Source organism: Chiloscyllium punctatum, chromosome 1, assembly GCF_047496795.1.
Source record: "Chiloscyllium punctatum isolate Juve2018m chromosome 1, sChiPun1.3, whole genome shotgun sequence".
Classification (NCBI taxonomy): Eukaryota; Metazoa; Chordata; class Chondrichthyes; order Orectolobiformes; family Hemiscylliidae; genus Chiloscyllium; species Chiloscyllium punctatum.
In genome coordinates this window covers 125,692,758-125,711,270 of record NC_092739.1, presented here as the reverse complement: position 1 = coordinate 125,711,270, position 18,513 = coordinate 125,692,758, and the positions used below count along the sequence as shown (strand labels likewise).

Below are 18,513 nucleotides of genomic sequence, written 5' to 3'. Positions count from 1 at the left end.
GAAACTTTGATGGATGTGGAAGGCTCCTTCGGGGCCTTGGATGGAGGTGAGGAAGGAGATGTGGGCACAGGTTTTGCAATTCCTGCGGTGGCAGGGGAAGATGTCAGGAGGGAAGGGTGAGTTGTAGGGGGGTGTGGACCTGACCAGGTAGTCACAGGGGGAACAGTCTTTGCGAAAAGCGGATAGGGGTGGGGTGGGAAATATATCCCTGGTGGTGGTGTCCGTTTGGAGGTGGTAGAAATGTCAGCGGATGAGGAGGTTGGTAGGGTGGAAGGTGAGGACCAGGGGTTTCTGTCCTTGTTGGGGTTGGAGGGGTGGGGTTTGAGGACCATGGTATGGGATGTGGACGAGATGCGTTGGAGGGCATCTTCAACCACGTGGGAAGGGAAGTTAAAGAAGGAGGCCATCTGGTGTGTCCTGTGGTGGAACTGGTCCTCCTGGGAGCTGATACAGCGGAGGCAGAGGAATTGGGAATACGGGATGGCATTTTTGCAGGAGGTAGGGTGGGAAGAGGTGTAATTCAGGTAGCTGTGGGAGTCGGTGGGTTTGTAAAAAATGTCACTGATATGTCAGTTGTCGTTGATGGAGATGGAAAGGCCCATGAAGGGAAGGGAAGGAAGGTGTCAGAGATGGTCCAGGTGAATTTAAGGTCGGGGTGGAATATGTTGGTGAAGTTGATGAACTGCTCAACCTCCTTTTGGGAGCATGAGGTGACACCAATGCAGTCATCAGTGTCACGGAGGAAGAAATGGGGACTGGTGCCGGTGTAATTACGGAAGATGGACTGTTCTACGTGGCCAACAAACAGACAGGCATAGCTGGGGCCCATACGGGTTCCCATGGCTACCTCTTTCATCTGGAGGAAGTGGGAGGATTTGAAGGAGAAATTGTTATGGGTGAGGACCAGTTCAGCCAAACGAATGAGAGTGTCGGTGGAAGGGTACTGGTGGGGACGTCAGGCAAGGAAGAAATGGATGGCTTGGAGGCCCTGGTCATGGTGGATGGAGGTGTAGAGGGATTGGATGTCCATGGTGAAGATGAGGCATTGGAGGCCGGGGAAACAGAAGTCTTGGAGGAGGTGGGGAGCGTGGGCGGTGTCTCGAACATAGGTTGGCTGGGGTGGTCAGGCTTGTGGATCTTGGGAAGGAGGTAGAATCGGGCGGTGCGGGGTCCCCGAACTATGAGGTTGGAAGCTGTGGATGGGAGATCCCCTGAGGTGATGAGATTGTGTATGGTCTGGGAGATGATGGTTTGGTGATGGGGGTTGAGGTCATGGTTGAGGGGGCGGTAGGAGGAGGTGTCTTCGAGTTGGCGTCTGGCTTCAGAGGTGTAGAGGTTGGTATGCCAAACTGCCACTGTACCCCCTTTATCTGCTGATTTCATGGTGAGGTTGGGATTGGAGCAGAGGGAGTGGAGGGCAGCGCGTTGTGAGGGTGAGAGGTTGGAGTGGGGGAGGGGGGTAGACAGATTGAGGCAGTTGATGTCTCGGTGGCAGTTGGAAATGAAGAGATCGAGGTATCCAGGTGGATGGAGTGTATTTTGAGGCAGGTGAAGGGGTCCTTGGAAGGTGGGCGGGAGTCCTGACTGGAAAAGTACACTCATACTGCATCTGCAATACTGTGAACTGTGGTCCCCTTTTGTAGGAAAAATATAATGGAATTGATTTATCCTGGGTTTGGAGGGATTTTCTGATGAAGAAATATTGTATAGATTGTGTTTATACTTATTGGAATTTAGGAGAACGAGAGGTGACTTGAGTAAAACATGTAAGCTTCTGAGACAGCGTAGATTCAGAGAGGTTGTTTCTTCTTGTGACAAAAACCAAACTTGTGAGAGAAACTCAGCAGGTCTAACAGCATCTGTGGGAAGAAAGCAGAGTTAATATTTCGAATCAGGTGACTCCTCATCAGAACTGTGAGTAGCTAGGAAAAAGTGGTATTTATACTGATGTTGAAGTGAGGGATGGGAATGATGGGGAGAAGAAGAGAGGTGAGCAGAAGGTGGAGACGGAGCCCTGAGAAAGAGAGAGAGAGAGAGAGAGAGAGCGAGAGAGATATGAACAGGGTAGGTAAACAAGGAGGCAATGGATCGCAGGCCAGGACAGAAGAAAAACTGAATAAGTGATAATAAGAGCTAAGAGTGAGAAAATGGGTTAGCATTGCCGAATGCACCCCATGTAATGTGACAATGCGCCTAGGAGTACATGGGAATGGGTTACTGTGCTAAACGCAACGCATGTCACAACAGTCCTACTCCACACTGAGTTCAATAAAACTTTAGAGCCTGGTTCCATCCCTTAAAGTTTTTACCCACCGCACATCAGGTCCTGTTATGAATTGAGCAGACTCACTGGGCTGAATGGCCTCCTACTGGTCCAACATTTCATGGTTCTAATAAGATCAGAATAACTGAAACGTCAGAGAAAAGATACTGGGTGGAACTTAACCGGACATGTGGGAGCAGTGAACAGCTGGGCATGTGGGAAATTGACAGTTTTGGGGAGGTGAAATTTTGCTGTCCTGAGGTCAGGTTGTGTTCCTGAAATGTGGTCCAGAGTTGAGAGTGTGATGCTGGAAAAGCACAGCAGGTCAGGCAGCATCTGAGGAGCAGAAGAATCGACGTTTCGGTTCCTGCTTCTCAGATGCTGCCTGACCTGCTGTGCTTTACCAGCACCATACTCCCGACTCTGATCTCTAGCATCTGCAGTCCTCACGTTCTCCTACCTGAAATGTGGCCCAGTTGTGTGTCAGCGGCAGAGCAGTTGTCAGGCTGTCTGATGGTTGGAGCCTACATTTCATGCATTTGCATACCATAAATTCCCATTAAGTGGTGAGGGAGTGAGGATGTTTCCGGAAAGTGATTGATAAAGAAGCATGCAAGCTGTCGTGCAATACTTTAATTGGCTTGAAGGAATAATATCTGGCTTCCAGTCTTCCTTATTGCGGATAAAAGCAAATTACTGCGGATGCTGGAATCTGAAGCCAAAAGAGAAAATGCTGGAAAATCTTAGCAGGTCTGGCAGCATCTGTAAGGAGAGAAAAGAGCTGACTCGAAACGTCAGCTCTTTTCTCTCCTTACAGATGCTGCCAGACTTGCTGAGATTTTCCAGCATTTTTTCTTTTGGTTCCTTCCTGCGAATACTGGATGTTGTGAGATGGGGGTCTTCTATAATCCATGCCAGCCTATAATTTTATCCACTGTATATCACATTGATGTGATCTATGTATCAGCTCAATTCCTGTATGTGAATGGAAGTGGCTCACATTTCTGATGTTGAACGAAATACACTCTTTTCATTAAGTTCTATCTATTGTAAATTTCACGGCTGTGCATTTCACCCAGCTAATTTTAAAAAGTACTTTTGCACATCAATTTAGAATAATTCACCAAAAGATCAATTGGGTAGGTAAGGAGAAACATTTTCGACAGCGAGTTATGATCTGGATCGCACAGTCTGAAAAGATGGGGGGGCGAAGTTCAGAATTTTCGAAAAGATAATTGGGTACACACATGAAGAGAAGAGATTAGGGGGATACTCTTTTAAAAAAAAAATCAGCGCAAGGAAGATCTCCAACTGACAGGCCTCTGCTGAATCATTCTATAATGCTTAATTTAGGATTTTTGTTGTGTTTTAGTAAAGTCATTATTATTCTTTTTTTTAAATCTTTGTAGCAACAGACAAGGTGGCTCTTCTGATTGGCAACATGTCCTATCTCAACCACCCCAAATTAAAGGCACCAATGATGGATGTATATGAACTGACCAATTTGTTGAGACAGCTGGATTTTAAAGTGGTATCTCTATTAGACCTCACTGAATCAGAGATGCGTAATGCAGTCTATGAATTCTTACTCTTGCTGGACAAGGGAGTATATGGTACGTCTGCTTTTTCATGCATTGCAGTGTGCTCTGACAGTTAATGTATAGCATCTTCTAGACAGAAGGAACCTGTTTATATTGCATCGTGATCAATTATTTTATGTTCTGGGCTTTACAGTGATCAGGTTCAAACAGTTATTCATTTTTTAAAAAATAAAATGACTCTATTTGGTCTTAGTTTGAATAATTAATGTATTCAAAATGCACAGAATATGATCCCATCTCCCATTCTCGGGTTTTCCATACTCCACGAATCAGCTTGAGTCTCCAGCCTCCATCCGGCCCTCACAATGGCAGGTTTCCCAGTTCTGATACCGCCTCTCAAAAACATGCCATTATTATGGAGAGAAAATGGTTTTTTGACCCACCCAAATCAAGACATATTCTCTGAAATGACATCCAGTTGGTCCCACATTCTACTGCCAAATCCCCTTCTTCATAAGTCTATTTCCATCCAGTCAATTTCCTTTTGAAGTCATTAATCATCTGTTTCCACCATGTTTAATGCTTAAAGGAATTCTTTCCCCCATCCCCCCTGTGTTTCTTTCCAAAATCTTATGTCTATGTTTGCCCTGGTCCTTGTACCATTAGCTAATAGGGTAGTTTTTCTACGTCCACCTTGTCAAAAGATGTCAAGACTTCGTACACCTCAACAAGATCTGTCCTCAATCTTTGATCCTCCAAGGGGAGCAATCATGACGTCTCTCCCCCACCCCATTCTCCTCACCAGGACGTTCTGAATAATGAGCTTCCCAACCACTTATTTTTGGGGTGTCCTTTCCAAAGGACCTTAGCTGGAAATTGCTGCCACTTGTATCATCCTTCTGCCCACTAGCCAGGTTGTTTGCTCAGCTGGACGGTGGTCAGGAAACTAAACTACAAAATGCTAATGAGATTCCACCAATCTTAACACATTCTTTGCTGCCTTGCCCACCAGTGCCCACATCCCTGTTCACACTGGGCCCACTGTTCCCTATAAGCTGTACGGTTGCCCAGCTGCTCAGAGGCTTCATCCTTGCTGATTGGCATGCTGGTGCACTGACTTCTGATCCTGGAAGTTTCTGCCACAGACAGACCTCGGAGGTTTGTGGACTGAGAAAATTACAGAGTACATAGGATGAAGCTTTACTAAGCACACTCATCCAAAATGTGCACTAGACCAAATATCACTAGTATGCTATTTAGTGATACCATTCTGCAGAATGGATTGGAGGAAGAAAATAGGAATGAAGATTGAAGGAAAAACTTTAATAGTTGAAGCTCACTCTATTCTATAGAGTATATTGAAAAGAGTAAAGTTAGTTGTCTGATTTTTAACACAAAATTGCTTCAAATGTTTTGCCCAATTAAATTCATTTTCAAAGATCTGTATAAACATGGTTCAAAATGACCTTTGTAATTATTGTAAATAGTGGGAAGTTGAAAATACAGTGAAAGATAATACATTACGTTTATCTTGGGGAAGAGTTGAACTTGGGACAAGCCAAAGATTGGTATATATTCTGCAGCAGAAGTTTTTCTGGTCTCAGCGTGATCTCTTTGAAGTGGGCCTATGCACAAACACACTATAAATTGTGATTGCAAGCAAGATAGCTGAACGCGTGAACATCAAAGTCTGAGGCTGCAAATATCCACCAACGCATCTTGTGACTGTTGCTAAAATGTTTTCTTTTTTGTAAGTAAAAACCTGTCTATATTTGACAGGTTGCTTCTTTGTTATACTTTTAAACCGGCAGACAGCAGCATGGAAAGTACTGTATTTAACATACCTTAAGTAGCAAAATCGTCCTGTATTTAACCCTTGCAATGATATAAAGGTTCCAATAGTTTTCTGTACTAGATTCGCTTTCCCAAATTGCCTAACCTTGATTTTATAAGCTGGATAATGTAACTCCGATCAAGGATTGAAACAGTCTTAGTTCTTGTCTTTCTTAGAGGAAACCCATGTAGACACAGGGAGACTGTATAAACTTCCACAGACAGCCGCCCAAGACTGGAATTGAACCCGGGTTCCTGGCGCTGTGAGGCAGCAGTACTAACCACTGAGCCACCGTGCCACCCCCAAAGCCGCTATATGCCCCCAATGTCCATTGTTGTATTATTGCACAGATTTCAGAAAGAAACTGTGCCTTATAAGATGGTTAGATTGCAACATAGTATGTAATAGTCCTGTATAAGTCTCCATTTAATTCTCTTTACAGATACTCAATTTGTTGGTCAGCAACAGTCAGTCAATTAGTCATAACATAACAACATTGATAGTCCAGTACCTAGACAATATTCAAGTCTGGGATGTCATGTTCATGTACATGGCTGATTATTAATAAACCTCCAGATCTCTGTCTCAGTAAGACCCCAAGTTGTTGTGGTAGATATTACACAGGCTAAACTAGAGGAACTTGTTTCATATCAGTCAGGACCTCTTGGTGAATGACATTTCGATCTTCATAAAAGTAGCTTGTGTGTTATTTTAATAATTTATGTTGAAATGCTTAATCAGCACACTTGGTTGAATGAATATCAGCAGGCATATTTACAGGTGGGGAACCTATGTTAATATCCTGAAGTTTGGTGTAAGATCTTATTTACATTTCCAAAATGTTAGTAACCTAGATTTTTCAATCTTGGTTATTTAATGTAATGATGACCCAGTTAACTTAATGGTTCCTCAACGACTTATTTAAAATGAGAATTTCTATATGTTATAGCACTGATAAATCAAAAGAAACTTAGAGCACATACTATTACCTCCAACTTCTAGCCACCTGAAGCAATTTATCATGAACTGAAGGATAGCTGAATATTATTGTTTGAAAGGCATGTGTGAAAACTTCTTGATATTGATTCACAGGCATCCCAAGATTTTATTGACCAAAGGTCCAAAGTGTAAAACTCAATTCCAGCAAGCTAATAAATCACATCAATTAGTTTTTGTCCTTTAAATCAAGATAATTATAGGCACACTTCTAATGCTGTGGTGCCTCTAGTCTTGACCTTGGTATTTCTGTTGAAGGCGTTTTAAACTTTTCACATTGCCACATTCCAACCTGAGCAGGTGCAAGGTTAAACCATTAGGTTATAAATAGCAATGAATGACTCTGCAAGCAAACTATAAAAGCATTTTGTTCCTGCATATTGATTGACTGTCAAGAAGGTAAAAATTAGGCTTACATACAGGGCACTTTGATTTCTGCAACAGCTTCAATTCACTTGTCAGCAGTGAACATGATTCGCTTGCATATCAAGTAACAGACTTACATGTTACGTATTCCCAAGGTTCAATTGATGTGTGAAGCAACTGGAGTCTCAATTTGTTTCATTAACTAATGCAGCCCCTTACCAGCCAATGTATTTTTCTGTGACATTATCTCTCTCCATTTCTCCACATCTCTACCTCGCTATCCTCCTTTAATATGTTCTTTAAAAAGAACCTCCAGCTTTGGCCATGGCTTTCGTCAATTGACCAAATATCTCTTTGTGTGGCTTGATGACATTGTTTTGTAAAGTTCCTGAGAAGCACCTTAGGACTTTACATTAACGGTGCTATCTAAGCAAAGTTTGTTATAGTGTTGGTAGAAGTAAGGTATGGAGCTCCTCTGGCAATACACAGATCTCATGACTTTTTTAATGAAAGCCAATTAAATACAGTTTAAGGTTTGACACACAAAGATCCCTAAAACAGCAACAGAATAAATAGCTAAATCGCCTGATTTAGTGATATCTATTGTCAACAACCTATTGACCTGCATACTGAATGAACTCCCTTGCTTTTAGTCAAACAGTGCCTTGGGATCTTTCACACCTTACTGAATGGCAGATGGGGGAGACTGCTCATGTAACAGAGCGTCCTTCTCCAATAATTGCAGTGAAGTGTCAGGATGGATAACATGCTCACAGTCTCTGGGATGGGGACTTCACCTCACAGCAAGATGTTAACACTGAGCCAAGACAAATATTCTATTATGTATTTTTTAAACATCCTTGGAGGTACATTTGTACCTCAATCATGCTTTTTCTTTAGGCAATATTCTATGAGCAATGAATTTCACAACCTCTGATAAGAAATTGGCACGTAATCACCAACATCCCTTTTCTCTCATTCCGTAATAGTCTATGAATTAACAGTGCCCCAAACTCAGCATTTTATTCCTTTTGTGCGAAAGCATCAGATGTGGTGTGTGCAAGTCAGAAAGGTCCTGATTCAGGGTATGGGTTGAAGTTGTTTTGGGCGAAGACCATGGCAAAAGAGGTGATAAAAAAGCAGAATATTGATTGTAATGAGATCGGCCAGGTGGACCTTTTCAAATATGAGTTATCTGATTGGGCCTGTTATTCTGGACCAATCAGGGAGCCCTGGCTGACAGATAAGAACAGGAGTGTCAGACATCCTGTTCGATCAGAAAGCTGACTCTGAGGAAGCTAGACCAGTGTCAAACACTCTCCATACTTTAAATAAACGGTGACTTGATGACAGGATACTGGGTATATGGAGTTGTTTCAGTGAGAACATTGGAAATCTGAAATAAAAATAGGAATTGGTGGAAATTTTTAGAAGATCTTCCACATCTGCCAAAGATTTAATGTTTTTGGTCAATGGCATTTAGAACATAGAACATAGAATGTTACAGCGCAGGACAGGCCCTTCGGCTCTCAATGTTGTACCAACCTGTGAAATTAATCTGATGCCCATCTGACCTACACCATTCCATTATTATCCATATGTATGTCTGATGCCCTTCTAAATGCCCTTAATGTTGACGATTCTACTACTGTTGCAGGCAAGCAGTTCCACACCCTACTACTCTGAGTAAAGAAACTACCCCTGATATCTGTCCTAAATCTATCACCCCTCAATTTAAAGCTATGTCCCCTCGCGTTAGCCCTCACCATCCAAAGAAGATGGCTCTCACTGTCCACCCAATCTAACCCTCTGCTTATCTTATGTCTCAATTATTTCACCTCTCAACCTTCTTCTCTCCAACGAAAACAGCCTCAGTTCCATCAGCCTTTCCTCGTAAGACTTGCTTCTATACCAGGCAACATCCTAGTAAATCTCCTCTTAACCATTTCCAAACCTTCCACATCCTTCCTATAATGTGGTGACTGTACGCAATACTCCAGGTGTGATCTTGTACAGCTGAAGCATGAACTCGTGGCTCCGAAACTCAATCCCCCTACCAATAAACACCAACACACCATATGCCTTCTTAACAATCCTATCAAGCTGGGTGGCAACTTGCAGGGATTTACGCAACTGGACGCAGAGATCTCTCTGTTCATCTACACTGCCAAGAATTTTACCATTAGCCCAGTACTGTGCATTCTTATTATTTCTTCTGAAGTAAAGTACCTCACGCTTTTCTGCATTAAACTCCATTTGCCACTTCTCCACTTGGCTCTGTAACCCACAATATCCTTTGGCAGTATTCACAACTCTGCCTACCTTAGTGTTATCCGCAAATTTACTAACCCATCCTTCTACGCCCACATCCAGATCATTTGTAAAAATGACAAACAGCAGTGGCTTCAAAACAGATCCTTATAGCACACCACTGGTAACTGAACTCCAGGATGAACATTTCCCATCAACCACCACCCTCTGTCTTCTTTCAGCTAGCCAATTTCTGATCCAATTCGCTAAATCATCTTCAATCCATATTTTGTGCAATAGCCTACCGAGTGAAATGTTATCAAATGCCTTATTGAAGTACTTCTGTACTTCTAACATATTTGAACTCAGTGTTGTATCCAGAAGACTGTAAAATGCTCAATCAGAATATGAGGTACTATCCGCAAACTTGTATTGAGCTTCACTGGAACACTGCAGCAGGTTAAGATCAGAGGTGTTAGTATGAGAGCAATGTTGGAGAATGAAAATGACAGGCCACTACAAGCTCAGGATCATATTTGCAGATTGGCTGAAGGTAGTTACCCAATCTGCATGCCCTTGTTTAAATTCAACCTATTGTATTCTTTACCCACCATGTTGTCTCCATCACCCTGGGTGACCCAACACCGATTAGGTAACAAGCAAACAGTGGGATGTGTGCCAGTCATTCAATGTGAAATGGTTTTAGTTGATCAAACATCAATCCTTGCAATAACCAGGGTTAACACTTGGCGGGGTTCTAACTGATGGCTCTTGCAAGCTGAGACTAAGTCATTCCAGGTTCTATAACTGGAGTATGTCCCTAAAAGTATAAACTGCAAAGAGCCCCATTTTAAACAAATAGAAACACTGTTGTGGGGATTTCTCAGTCGTTTGCTTTCGCAACTCCTAGGTGTGTTGTGACAGGTTTCCATTTTTGACAGCCAGTCATGTGAAGAAGCATCTCAAAGGATTTGGCACTATGAGACATTTTTTTGGGATTGTTGTCTTAAACTGGGGGAGGCTGACATTCTACATCAAGAGTGCCTCACAAACAGTAATGTGGGGAATGTGAAGTTGATCTGTTTTACTCCTGCTGCTGATGTAATCTTTCTTCATGTCTTATTTGGGCCAGTTCCAAAGCTTTTCCATTGTGGTTATGGAAGTACAAATTAAAGCATCTGTACCCTGTCCATTTTTATATCTTAAACAAATCAGAAAGAACTATCTGTACAATCTTTCAGAAAAATCATGATTTGTTTGTTTTGCGGAACAGCTGCAGTTTATAGGTAAAATAATAAAAATGTAACACTATATTAATAATTTGAACGTTTTAACAGCCTCTCAGAGCAGCTATTGGTATTTTGATATGGATGGTGAGCCACCAGCTTTGTTTTCTTTTGTGTTATTTTGTGATCTATAATTGCCTTTTGGCCTCTGGTATTTCATGATTTGAACCTCTGCAAAACAGTATTTTTTGCTTATGGTCATACTTTTGTGCCTTATTCTGTTCTCAGCTAGGTTTTATGGTAGGAATCACTGAAAACATCCCACAAGCAAAGCCTGGATATCATTGATGACACAGCCAATTGTGGCACCTCAGCTCTACTCTGGCTTTGATTAGCTGACAACATGGGTCAGGAGCCAAACCTCAGACCTTCCTGTGTTTCCTTATGGCAGGACAAGAGTGCTGTTAGTTGCAGCTGAAGGATACTCGAACATAATTGCCCTTGATAGTGGGATAAGAACATAAGAAATAAAAACAGTCTCTGTAATGATAACCAAAAAACAACATTTTTAAAAATTCATTCATGGGATGTGGACATCTCTGGCTAGGTCAGCATTTATTGCTCATCCCTAATTGCAAGAGTCAACCACCCTGTTGTGGATCTAGACTCAAATATAGGCCAGACCGGGTAAGAATGACAGTTTCCTTCCCTGAAGTGCATTAGTGAACCAGGTGCGTTTTTCTGACAATTGAAAATGAATTCAACTGTCAATTGTAAAATCCCATCTAATTCTCCCATGTTCTTTCGCAAACAGTCCCCCAAGGCTTCTCAGAGAGCAGCTTTCAAACCCACAAATATTACTATTTAGAAAGACAAAGGCAGCAAATACTTAGGAACATCATCACCTGGAAGATACTCTCCAAGGTACACTCTATCCAAACTTGGAAATATACATCATATATTTGGTTCAGTGTTGTTGGATTAAAATCCTAGATCTCCCTCCTTAACAGCATGATTGGTATACCCACACCAAATGGATTGCTGTAGTTCAAGAAAGCAGTTCATCACCATCTTCTTAAGAGCAACCAGAGATGAGCAATCAGTGCTGGCCCAGCCACATTCTACAACATCAACAACGAACTTTAGAAAAGGAAGAAAATCTTTCATCCTTACCTGATCTGGTCTACACGTGACTTCAGACCCAGAGGGATATAATTGGCTGACTTCTAGAAGCCCATTAATGTGGTCTAGCAAATTTCTCAAGTCAGTGGTAATTGTGGATTGACAACAAATGCTGGCAATGCCAGTGACACTCACCCCTCATGAAAGAATGTGGCCTTAGTGGCACGCCCATGTCTGTCCTCGTAATCTTTGATCTTGAGGGATCTCATCTAATTTCTGCTCGGAACACTGTAGTTACACCCTTTCAGATGGGTGTGCATTCACTTTTTCCCCGGGTACAACACAGTGTTACAAGGGGAAATAAATTTAAGGTGAAGGGTGGAAGGTACAGGGGAGATGTCAGGGGTAGGTTCTTTACCCAGAGAGTGGTGGGGGCATGGAATGCGCTGCCCGTGGGAGTGGTAGAGTCAGAATCATTGGCGACCTTTAAGCGGCATTTGGATAGGTACATGGATGGGTGCTTAATCTAGGTTAGAAGTTCGGCACAACATCGTGGGCCGAAGGGCCTGTTCTGTGCTGTATTGTTCTATGTTCTATGTTCAAGCAGCTGGTAAGGGACTGATGACTGTACAGTGGTAAAGTCACTAGACCAGTCATGGGTTCATATCCCACCAAGGCAATTGCTGGAATATAAAATTAATTCATAAATTTGTAATATAAAGCTAATCTTCATAACTATAAAACTACTGTTAGAACATAGAACAATACAGCACAGAACAGGCCCTTCGGCCCACGATGTTGTGCCGAACATTTGTCCTAGCTTAAGCACCCATCCATGTACCTATCCAATTGCCGCTTAAAGGTCGCCAATGATTCTGACTCTGCCACTCCCACAGGCAGCGCATTCCATGCCCCTACCACTCTCTGGGTAAAGAACCTACCCCTGACATCCCCCCCATACCTTCCACCCTTCACCTTAAATTTATGTCCCCCTTGTAACACTCTGTTGTACCCGGGGAAAAAGGTTTCTGACTGTCTACTCTATCTATTCCTCTGATCATCTTATAAACCTCTATCAAGTCACCCCTCATCCTTCGCCGTTCCAATGAGAAAAGGCCTAGCACTCTCAACCTATCCTCGTACGACCTATTCTCCATTCCAGGCAACATCCTGGTAAATCTTCTCTGCACCCTCTCCAAAGCTTTCACATCTTTCCTAAAGTGAGGCGACCAGAACTGCACACAGTACTCCAAATGTGGCCTAACCAAGGTCCTGTACAGCTGCAACATCACTTCATGACTCTTGAATTGAATCCCTCTGCTAATGAACGCTAATACACCATAGGCCTTCTTACAAGCTCTATCCACCTGAGTGGCAACTTTCAAAGATCTATGAACATAGACCCCATGATCCCTCTGCTCCTCCACCTTACTAAGAACCCTACCGTTAACCCTGTATTCCGCATTCTCATTTGTCCTTCCAAAATGGACAACCTCACACTTGACAGGGTTGAACTCCATCTGCCACTCCTCAGCCCAGCTCTGCATCATATTTAAGTCTCTTTGAAGCTGACAACAGCCCTCCTCACCATCCACAACTCCACCAATCTTCGTATCATCTGCAAATTTACTGACCCACCCTTCGACTTCCTCTTCCAAGTCGTTAATAAAAATTACAAACAGCAGAGGACCCAGAACTGATCCCTGCGGAACTCCACTTGTAACTGGGCTCCAGGCTGAATATTTACCATCTACCACCACTCTCTGACTTCGACCGGTTAGCTAGTTTTCTATCCAACTGGCCAAATTTCCCACTATCCCATGCCTCCTGACTTTCCGCATAAGCCTACCATGGGGAACCTTATCAAATGCCTTACTAAAATCCATCTACACTACATCCACTGCTCTACCCTCATCCACATGCTTGGTCACCTCCTCAAAGAATTCAATAAGACTTGTAAGGCAAGACCTACCCTTCACAAATCCGTGCTGGCTGTCCCTAATAAAGCAGTGTCTTTCCAGATACTCATAAATCCTATCCCTCAGTACCCTTTCTATTACTTTGCCTACCACCGAAGTAAGACTAACTGGCCTGAAATTCCCGGGGTTATCCCTATTCTCTTTTTTGAACAGGGGCACAACATTTGCCACTCTCCAGTTCCCTGGTACCACCCCAGTTGACAGTGAAGACGAAAAGATCATTGCCAACAGCTCTGCAATTTCCTCTCTTGCTTCCCACATAATCCTACGGTATATCCCGTCAGGCCCGGGGGACTTGTCTATCCTCAAGTTGTTCAAAATGCCCAACATATCTTCCTTCCTAACAAGTATCTCTTCTCGCTTACCAGTCCATTTCACACTCTCCTCTTCAACAATACGGTCCCTCTCGTTTGTAAATACTGAAGAAAAGTACTCATTCAAGACCTCTCCTATCTATTCCGACTCAATACACAGTCTCCCACTACTGTCCTTGATCGGACCTACCCTCGTTCTCGTCATTCTCATGTTTCTCACATATGCATAAAATGTGATTAGGATTATCCTTGATCCTATCCGCCAGAGATTTTTCATGCCCTCTCTTAGCTCTCCTAATCCCTTTCTTCAGCTCCCTTCTGGCTATCCTGTATCCCTCCAACGCTCTGTCTGAACCTTGTTTCCTCAACCTTACGTACACCTCCTTCTTCCTCTTTACAAGACATTCAACCTCCCTCGTCAACCAAGGTTCCCTCACACGACCATCTCTTTGCTGCCTGACAGGTACATACATATCAAGGACACGTCATATCTTTTCCTTGAAAACGTTCCACATTTCCACGACATCCTTCCCTGACAGCCTATGCTCCCAATTTATGGTCCTCAGATCCTGTCTTACAGCATCGTATTTACCCTTCCCTCCCAATTGTAAAACCTACCCTGTTGCACACACCTATCTCTCTCCATAACCAAGGTGAAAGTCACAGAATTGTGGTCACCATCACCAAAATGTTCACCCACTAACAAGCCCATCACTTGTCCCGGTTCATTACCAAGTACCAAATCCAATATGGCCTCCCCTCTGGTCGGACAATCTACATACTGAGTTAAAGAAAACTGTTGTTTGTTTTCTTTTTCTTGATCACGTGATATTCACCAGTTGACTTGGCCTGCATTTATTACCCATCCTCAACTGCCGAGAATTGTTGTAAAAATTCCTTTTGGTTCAGTCATTTCTTTTGGAAGATAATCCATGTCCTTACCCAGTCAAGCCAACGCATGACTCCAGACCCGCAACAATGTGGTTGACACTTAACTACGCCTGAATTGGTTTAGCAAGCCACAGTGTCAGAGCAATTGGGGATGGACAACTGCCACCCTGCTGGCATATTTTTATGACAGAACTTTCTCAAATCTGACAATTTCAGAAGTGCAGACAGAAAAGCTAGGAAGTTCTCAATACACATGTCAAGTTTTCTATCCTGCTGCATGTTGGCCAATAGGTACCTGGTAATAGTAACTGCTGTTTGACTTAATGTATGCTTGCATTAATTATTGCAGGTTTATTGTACTATGCTGGACATGGATACGAAAACTATGGAAACAGTTTTATGGTCCCGATTAATGCTCCAAATCCATATAGATCAGCAAACTGCTTGTGCGTGCAGAGCATCCTAAAGCTAATGCAAGAGAAGGAGACTGGATTGAATGTCTTCCTGTTGGACATGTGCAGGAAAAGGTATGTACCAGAGAAACTTGTACCATGTTTCATTTAATAGGACTAAATATATTCCTTTCATCATGAGCTTCCATCTGTTCTCTATCTTTGGAGCCAACCCAAAGTCAGTCAGTCAGTGAGAGCCAACCAGCTGTGACAGTAAGTTGTTCATATCATTTGGACTGACATGGACTTGAGGGGCCTGCTCTAATAGTGAACAACTTATCCAAGATTTATTAAAAATGCTTATCTATTCACTTAAAACTAGAGAAACATTTATTTCTAACAACCATTTTCTTATTTCACTAATGTCTTCACTCATTTCCCGTTTCTGCCAGTCAAATTCATCAGGCCATGAGGTGATAAATTTGTATTTATAGCAATCCATGTGTTGAGATCTTAATCTTATCTATGCTTCTGTAGAGAGCTGCTATGGTGAGCAGAGGACACAATAAAAAATTAAAGCCACAAATGCTGGTGTCAGAGTGACATTTCAGCAACTGACATGTGATGATCATCCACCTATCCTCACAACTCAGGAAGTTCTGTAGTATCAGAAAAAAAGGGGAGTCAGGGTATTTAGTAAGTAAATGCATCTTTCTGGTTTCATAAAAGTCAAAAAAGTTTCTCGCTTCTTGGTCTGTGCCGAATTACCTGGTCTTACCTGGTCTTGTGACAATATCCTATGGTTAGTCTCTACACAGGGATGGAATGTAGGTACTGTGCATGGTGAGAGGCTAATGTGGGTGTAACGTACTGTGAATAGTGAACTACCTGATTCTATGTTTGCAGGAATATGCATGATGACACCATTCCAAATATGGAGGCCTTAAAAGTTACAGCCAATATTGTGTTTGGATACGCAACGTAAGTAGTTGTCTATCCTGATGAAAGATTGCATTAATAAATTTTATGAAGTCATGTTAACTTTTCACTTGAAATTATGAAATTTAGTCAAATGGAAGTCAAAAGCATCCAAGCTCCAGACAAGTTTCACTGTTTGGTTTTTCTTGTCCAATTCGAAGCAATCTGGTAACAGCCTTTCTGTTCACCTCTGCGTTTTGCAAATACTGAGTTATTGAATTTATTAAATGTTGTTATGTTCCCTGTGGAGATAGATGACTTTAGAAAGTAATTCAAATTCTTATAACCTATAACAAATCAAAAACAGTTTTGACTAAATACTGACCAACAGAAGAGATCCCCCATTTAAAAGTCAAAACACCCAGATATCTCCCTCTATGTTCATGCATTACACTCCCCATTAAGGAGATGCACTGTTCTTAATGCATAGTGATTTTTAGTTTCTGGTGGTACCTTCCTTTCTTCTCCCTTTCCAACTGTCATTTCTAATTATTGAACTGACTTCATTTGAAGTGACTTTCAGTACATTGGCTGGAGGAATAGTTCTCTTGGTTATCCAAAGTTAGGTGACTCTTCCAGTTTGTTCAAATTCTCATGAATTCAGTCTCTTTAATCTGTGCATGAGCTCTCACTCGATTTCTTGTGTCGTGAACCATAGAATTTTTCTGCCTCCATTTTCCTACTATCTCTCTCCCTCTTCATTATAGTCTTGTAGATTTTCACTGTTTGTGACGTTTAATAATATTTTGAGCGAATATACGAAGTCAGTCTTTTCCATAGTTTGCTATGAATTCTCATCCTCAATTCCCATCTTCATGGCAAATATGAATCTAGTGGGTTTGAATGAAGGTAGAAAATCCCGTTCAATCTTGAAATTAAATACTCAGTTCAAATTATACTCACTTACCAAACCTGATGTTCTGAACACATTCTTAGGGTTTTGGAGACTAACAATCTATCCACTGTCAGTACACAATTTATACCTTTTTCCAGTAAGACAAATTGGGCACCTTCACACATTAACAACTAAGCCACCCAGGTTTGTTGTTGGGCAGAGTTCAAAGCAGCTCATATGACTCCATCCAATCTACCATTTTTTCTAAACTAAGGGTAGCACCAGCCCATAATAATCCTTTAAAACTTTCTATTTGTAACAGTGCAGAAATAATAGGTATGTATAGAGTGTGAAAGTAGTTGAATACAAAAGCACAGAGAAATTATAATGAACAGCAGTTCTGTTTATGCAGCTGGATGACCTAGTAAGCATCCAACATTGTGGAAAGTGCACATTCGTTATAAACTGGAAAGGGACCATTACTTATTCTTTGGTCTGCACAGATCCAGTGGGCCAAATGGCCGCCTCCTGCACCATTAATCTTCCATGTTTCTATCTTTGTATAAGCAAATAATTTCATTTAAGACTAGAACACAACAAAAAGCGGTAGTAAACCATGCAGTCATCCAAGCTTGCTCTGCCATCTTATACAATCACAGCTGATTTCCTGTCTCAGTTCAGTGTTCCAACCATTCCCATTTTCCCGTGATTCCCTGAGAGATCAAAAATATATTTAATCCAGTCTTAAAAATATTCTCCAATGCAGCAATGAACAACCATCTAACCAATTCCAAAGCTTCAAAACCACTGAGTGAAGAGATTTCTCCTTGTACGAGTCCTACATAAGTGCATTCGGAAACTCCAGCCCTCCCCAGTATTTTCTAGATTTCCCATCTAGTAGATAAAGACTTCTGTAACTTTATATCAAGTGTTTTCGGAATCTTCTATTTCAAAGAGATGGCCTTTCATTAATCTAGATTCTCGAGTCCGCAAGGTGAGCGAGAGGAATCATGGGTCCTGGTGCATCTCCTGTTCCTAGTCCCTGATCCTGTCCTTTCTTCTGAGCCTCAACGGCTTCTGTAAGGCACCTTCGTGATGTGCTTCATGTCCTATGGAATAGAATAGTGCAGCACAGAATGGGGCCATTCAACCCATTGAGTCCCCACCAGTTCTATCCAAGAGATAGTCAGCCAGTTCCACACCAGCCAGTTCTACATTGGGGAGACTGGGCACCTCCTAGCAGAGCGCTTTAGGGAACATCTCCGGGACACCCGCACCAATCAACCACACCGCCCTGTGGCCCAACATTTCAACTCCCCCTCCCACTCTGCCGAGGATATGGAGATCCTGGGCCTCCTTCACCGCCGCTCCCTCTCCACCAGACGCCTGGAGGAAGAACGCCTCATCTTCTGCCTCGGAACACTTCAACCCCAGGGCATCAATGTGGACTTCAACAGTTTCCTCATTTCCTCTTCCCCCACCTCACCCTAGTTCCAAACTTCCAGCTCAGCACTGTCCCCAAGACC

The 18,513-nt window shown here is 42.4% G+C and overlaps 1 protein-coding gene across 5 annotated transcripts in view; it reads left to right on the top strand.

Annotated features, from left to right (window-relative positions):
* malt1 (MALT paracaspase 1) overlaps positions 1 to 18,513 on the top strand; it is a 145,453-nt gene that overhangs the window by 103,513 nt on the left and 23,427 nt on the right. For all 5 annotated transcript variants that reach the window (XM_072573678.1, XM_072573657.1, XM_072573668.1 and 2 more), the window contains 3 exons: positions 3,673 to 3,876; positions 15,132 to 15,309; positions 16,081 to 16,155. In XM_072573678.1, coding sequence (XP_072429779.1) covers positions 3,673 to 3,876; positions 15,132 to 15,309; positions 16,081 to 16,155 — 457 coding nt within the window. The remainder of the gene's footprint in view (positions 1 to 3,672; positions 3,877 to 15,131; positions 15,310 to 16,080; positions 16,156 to 18,513) is intronic.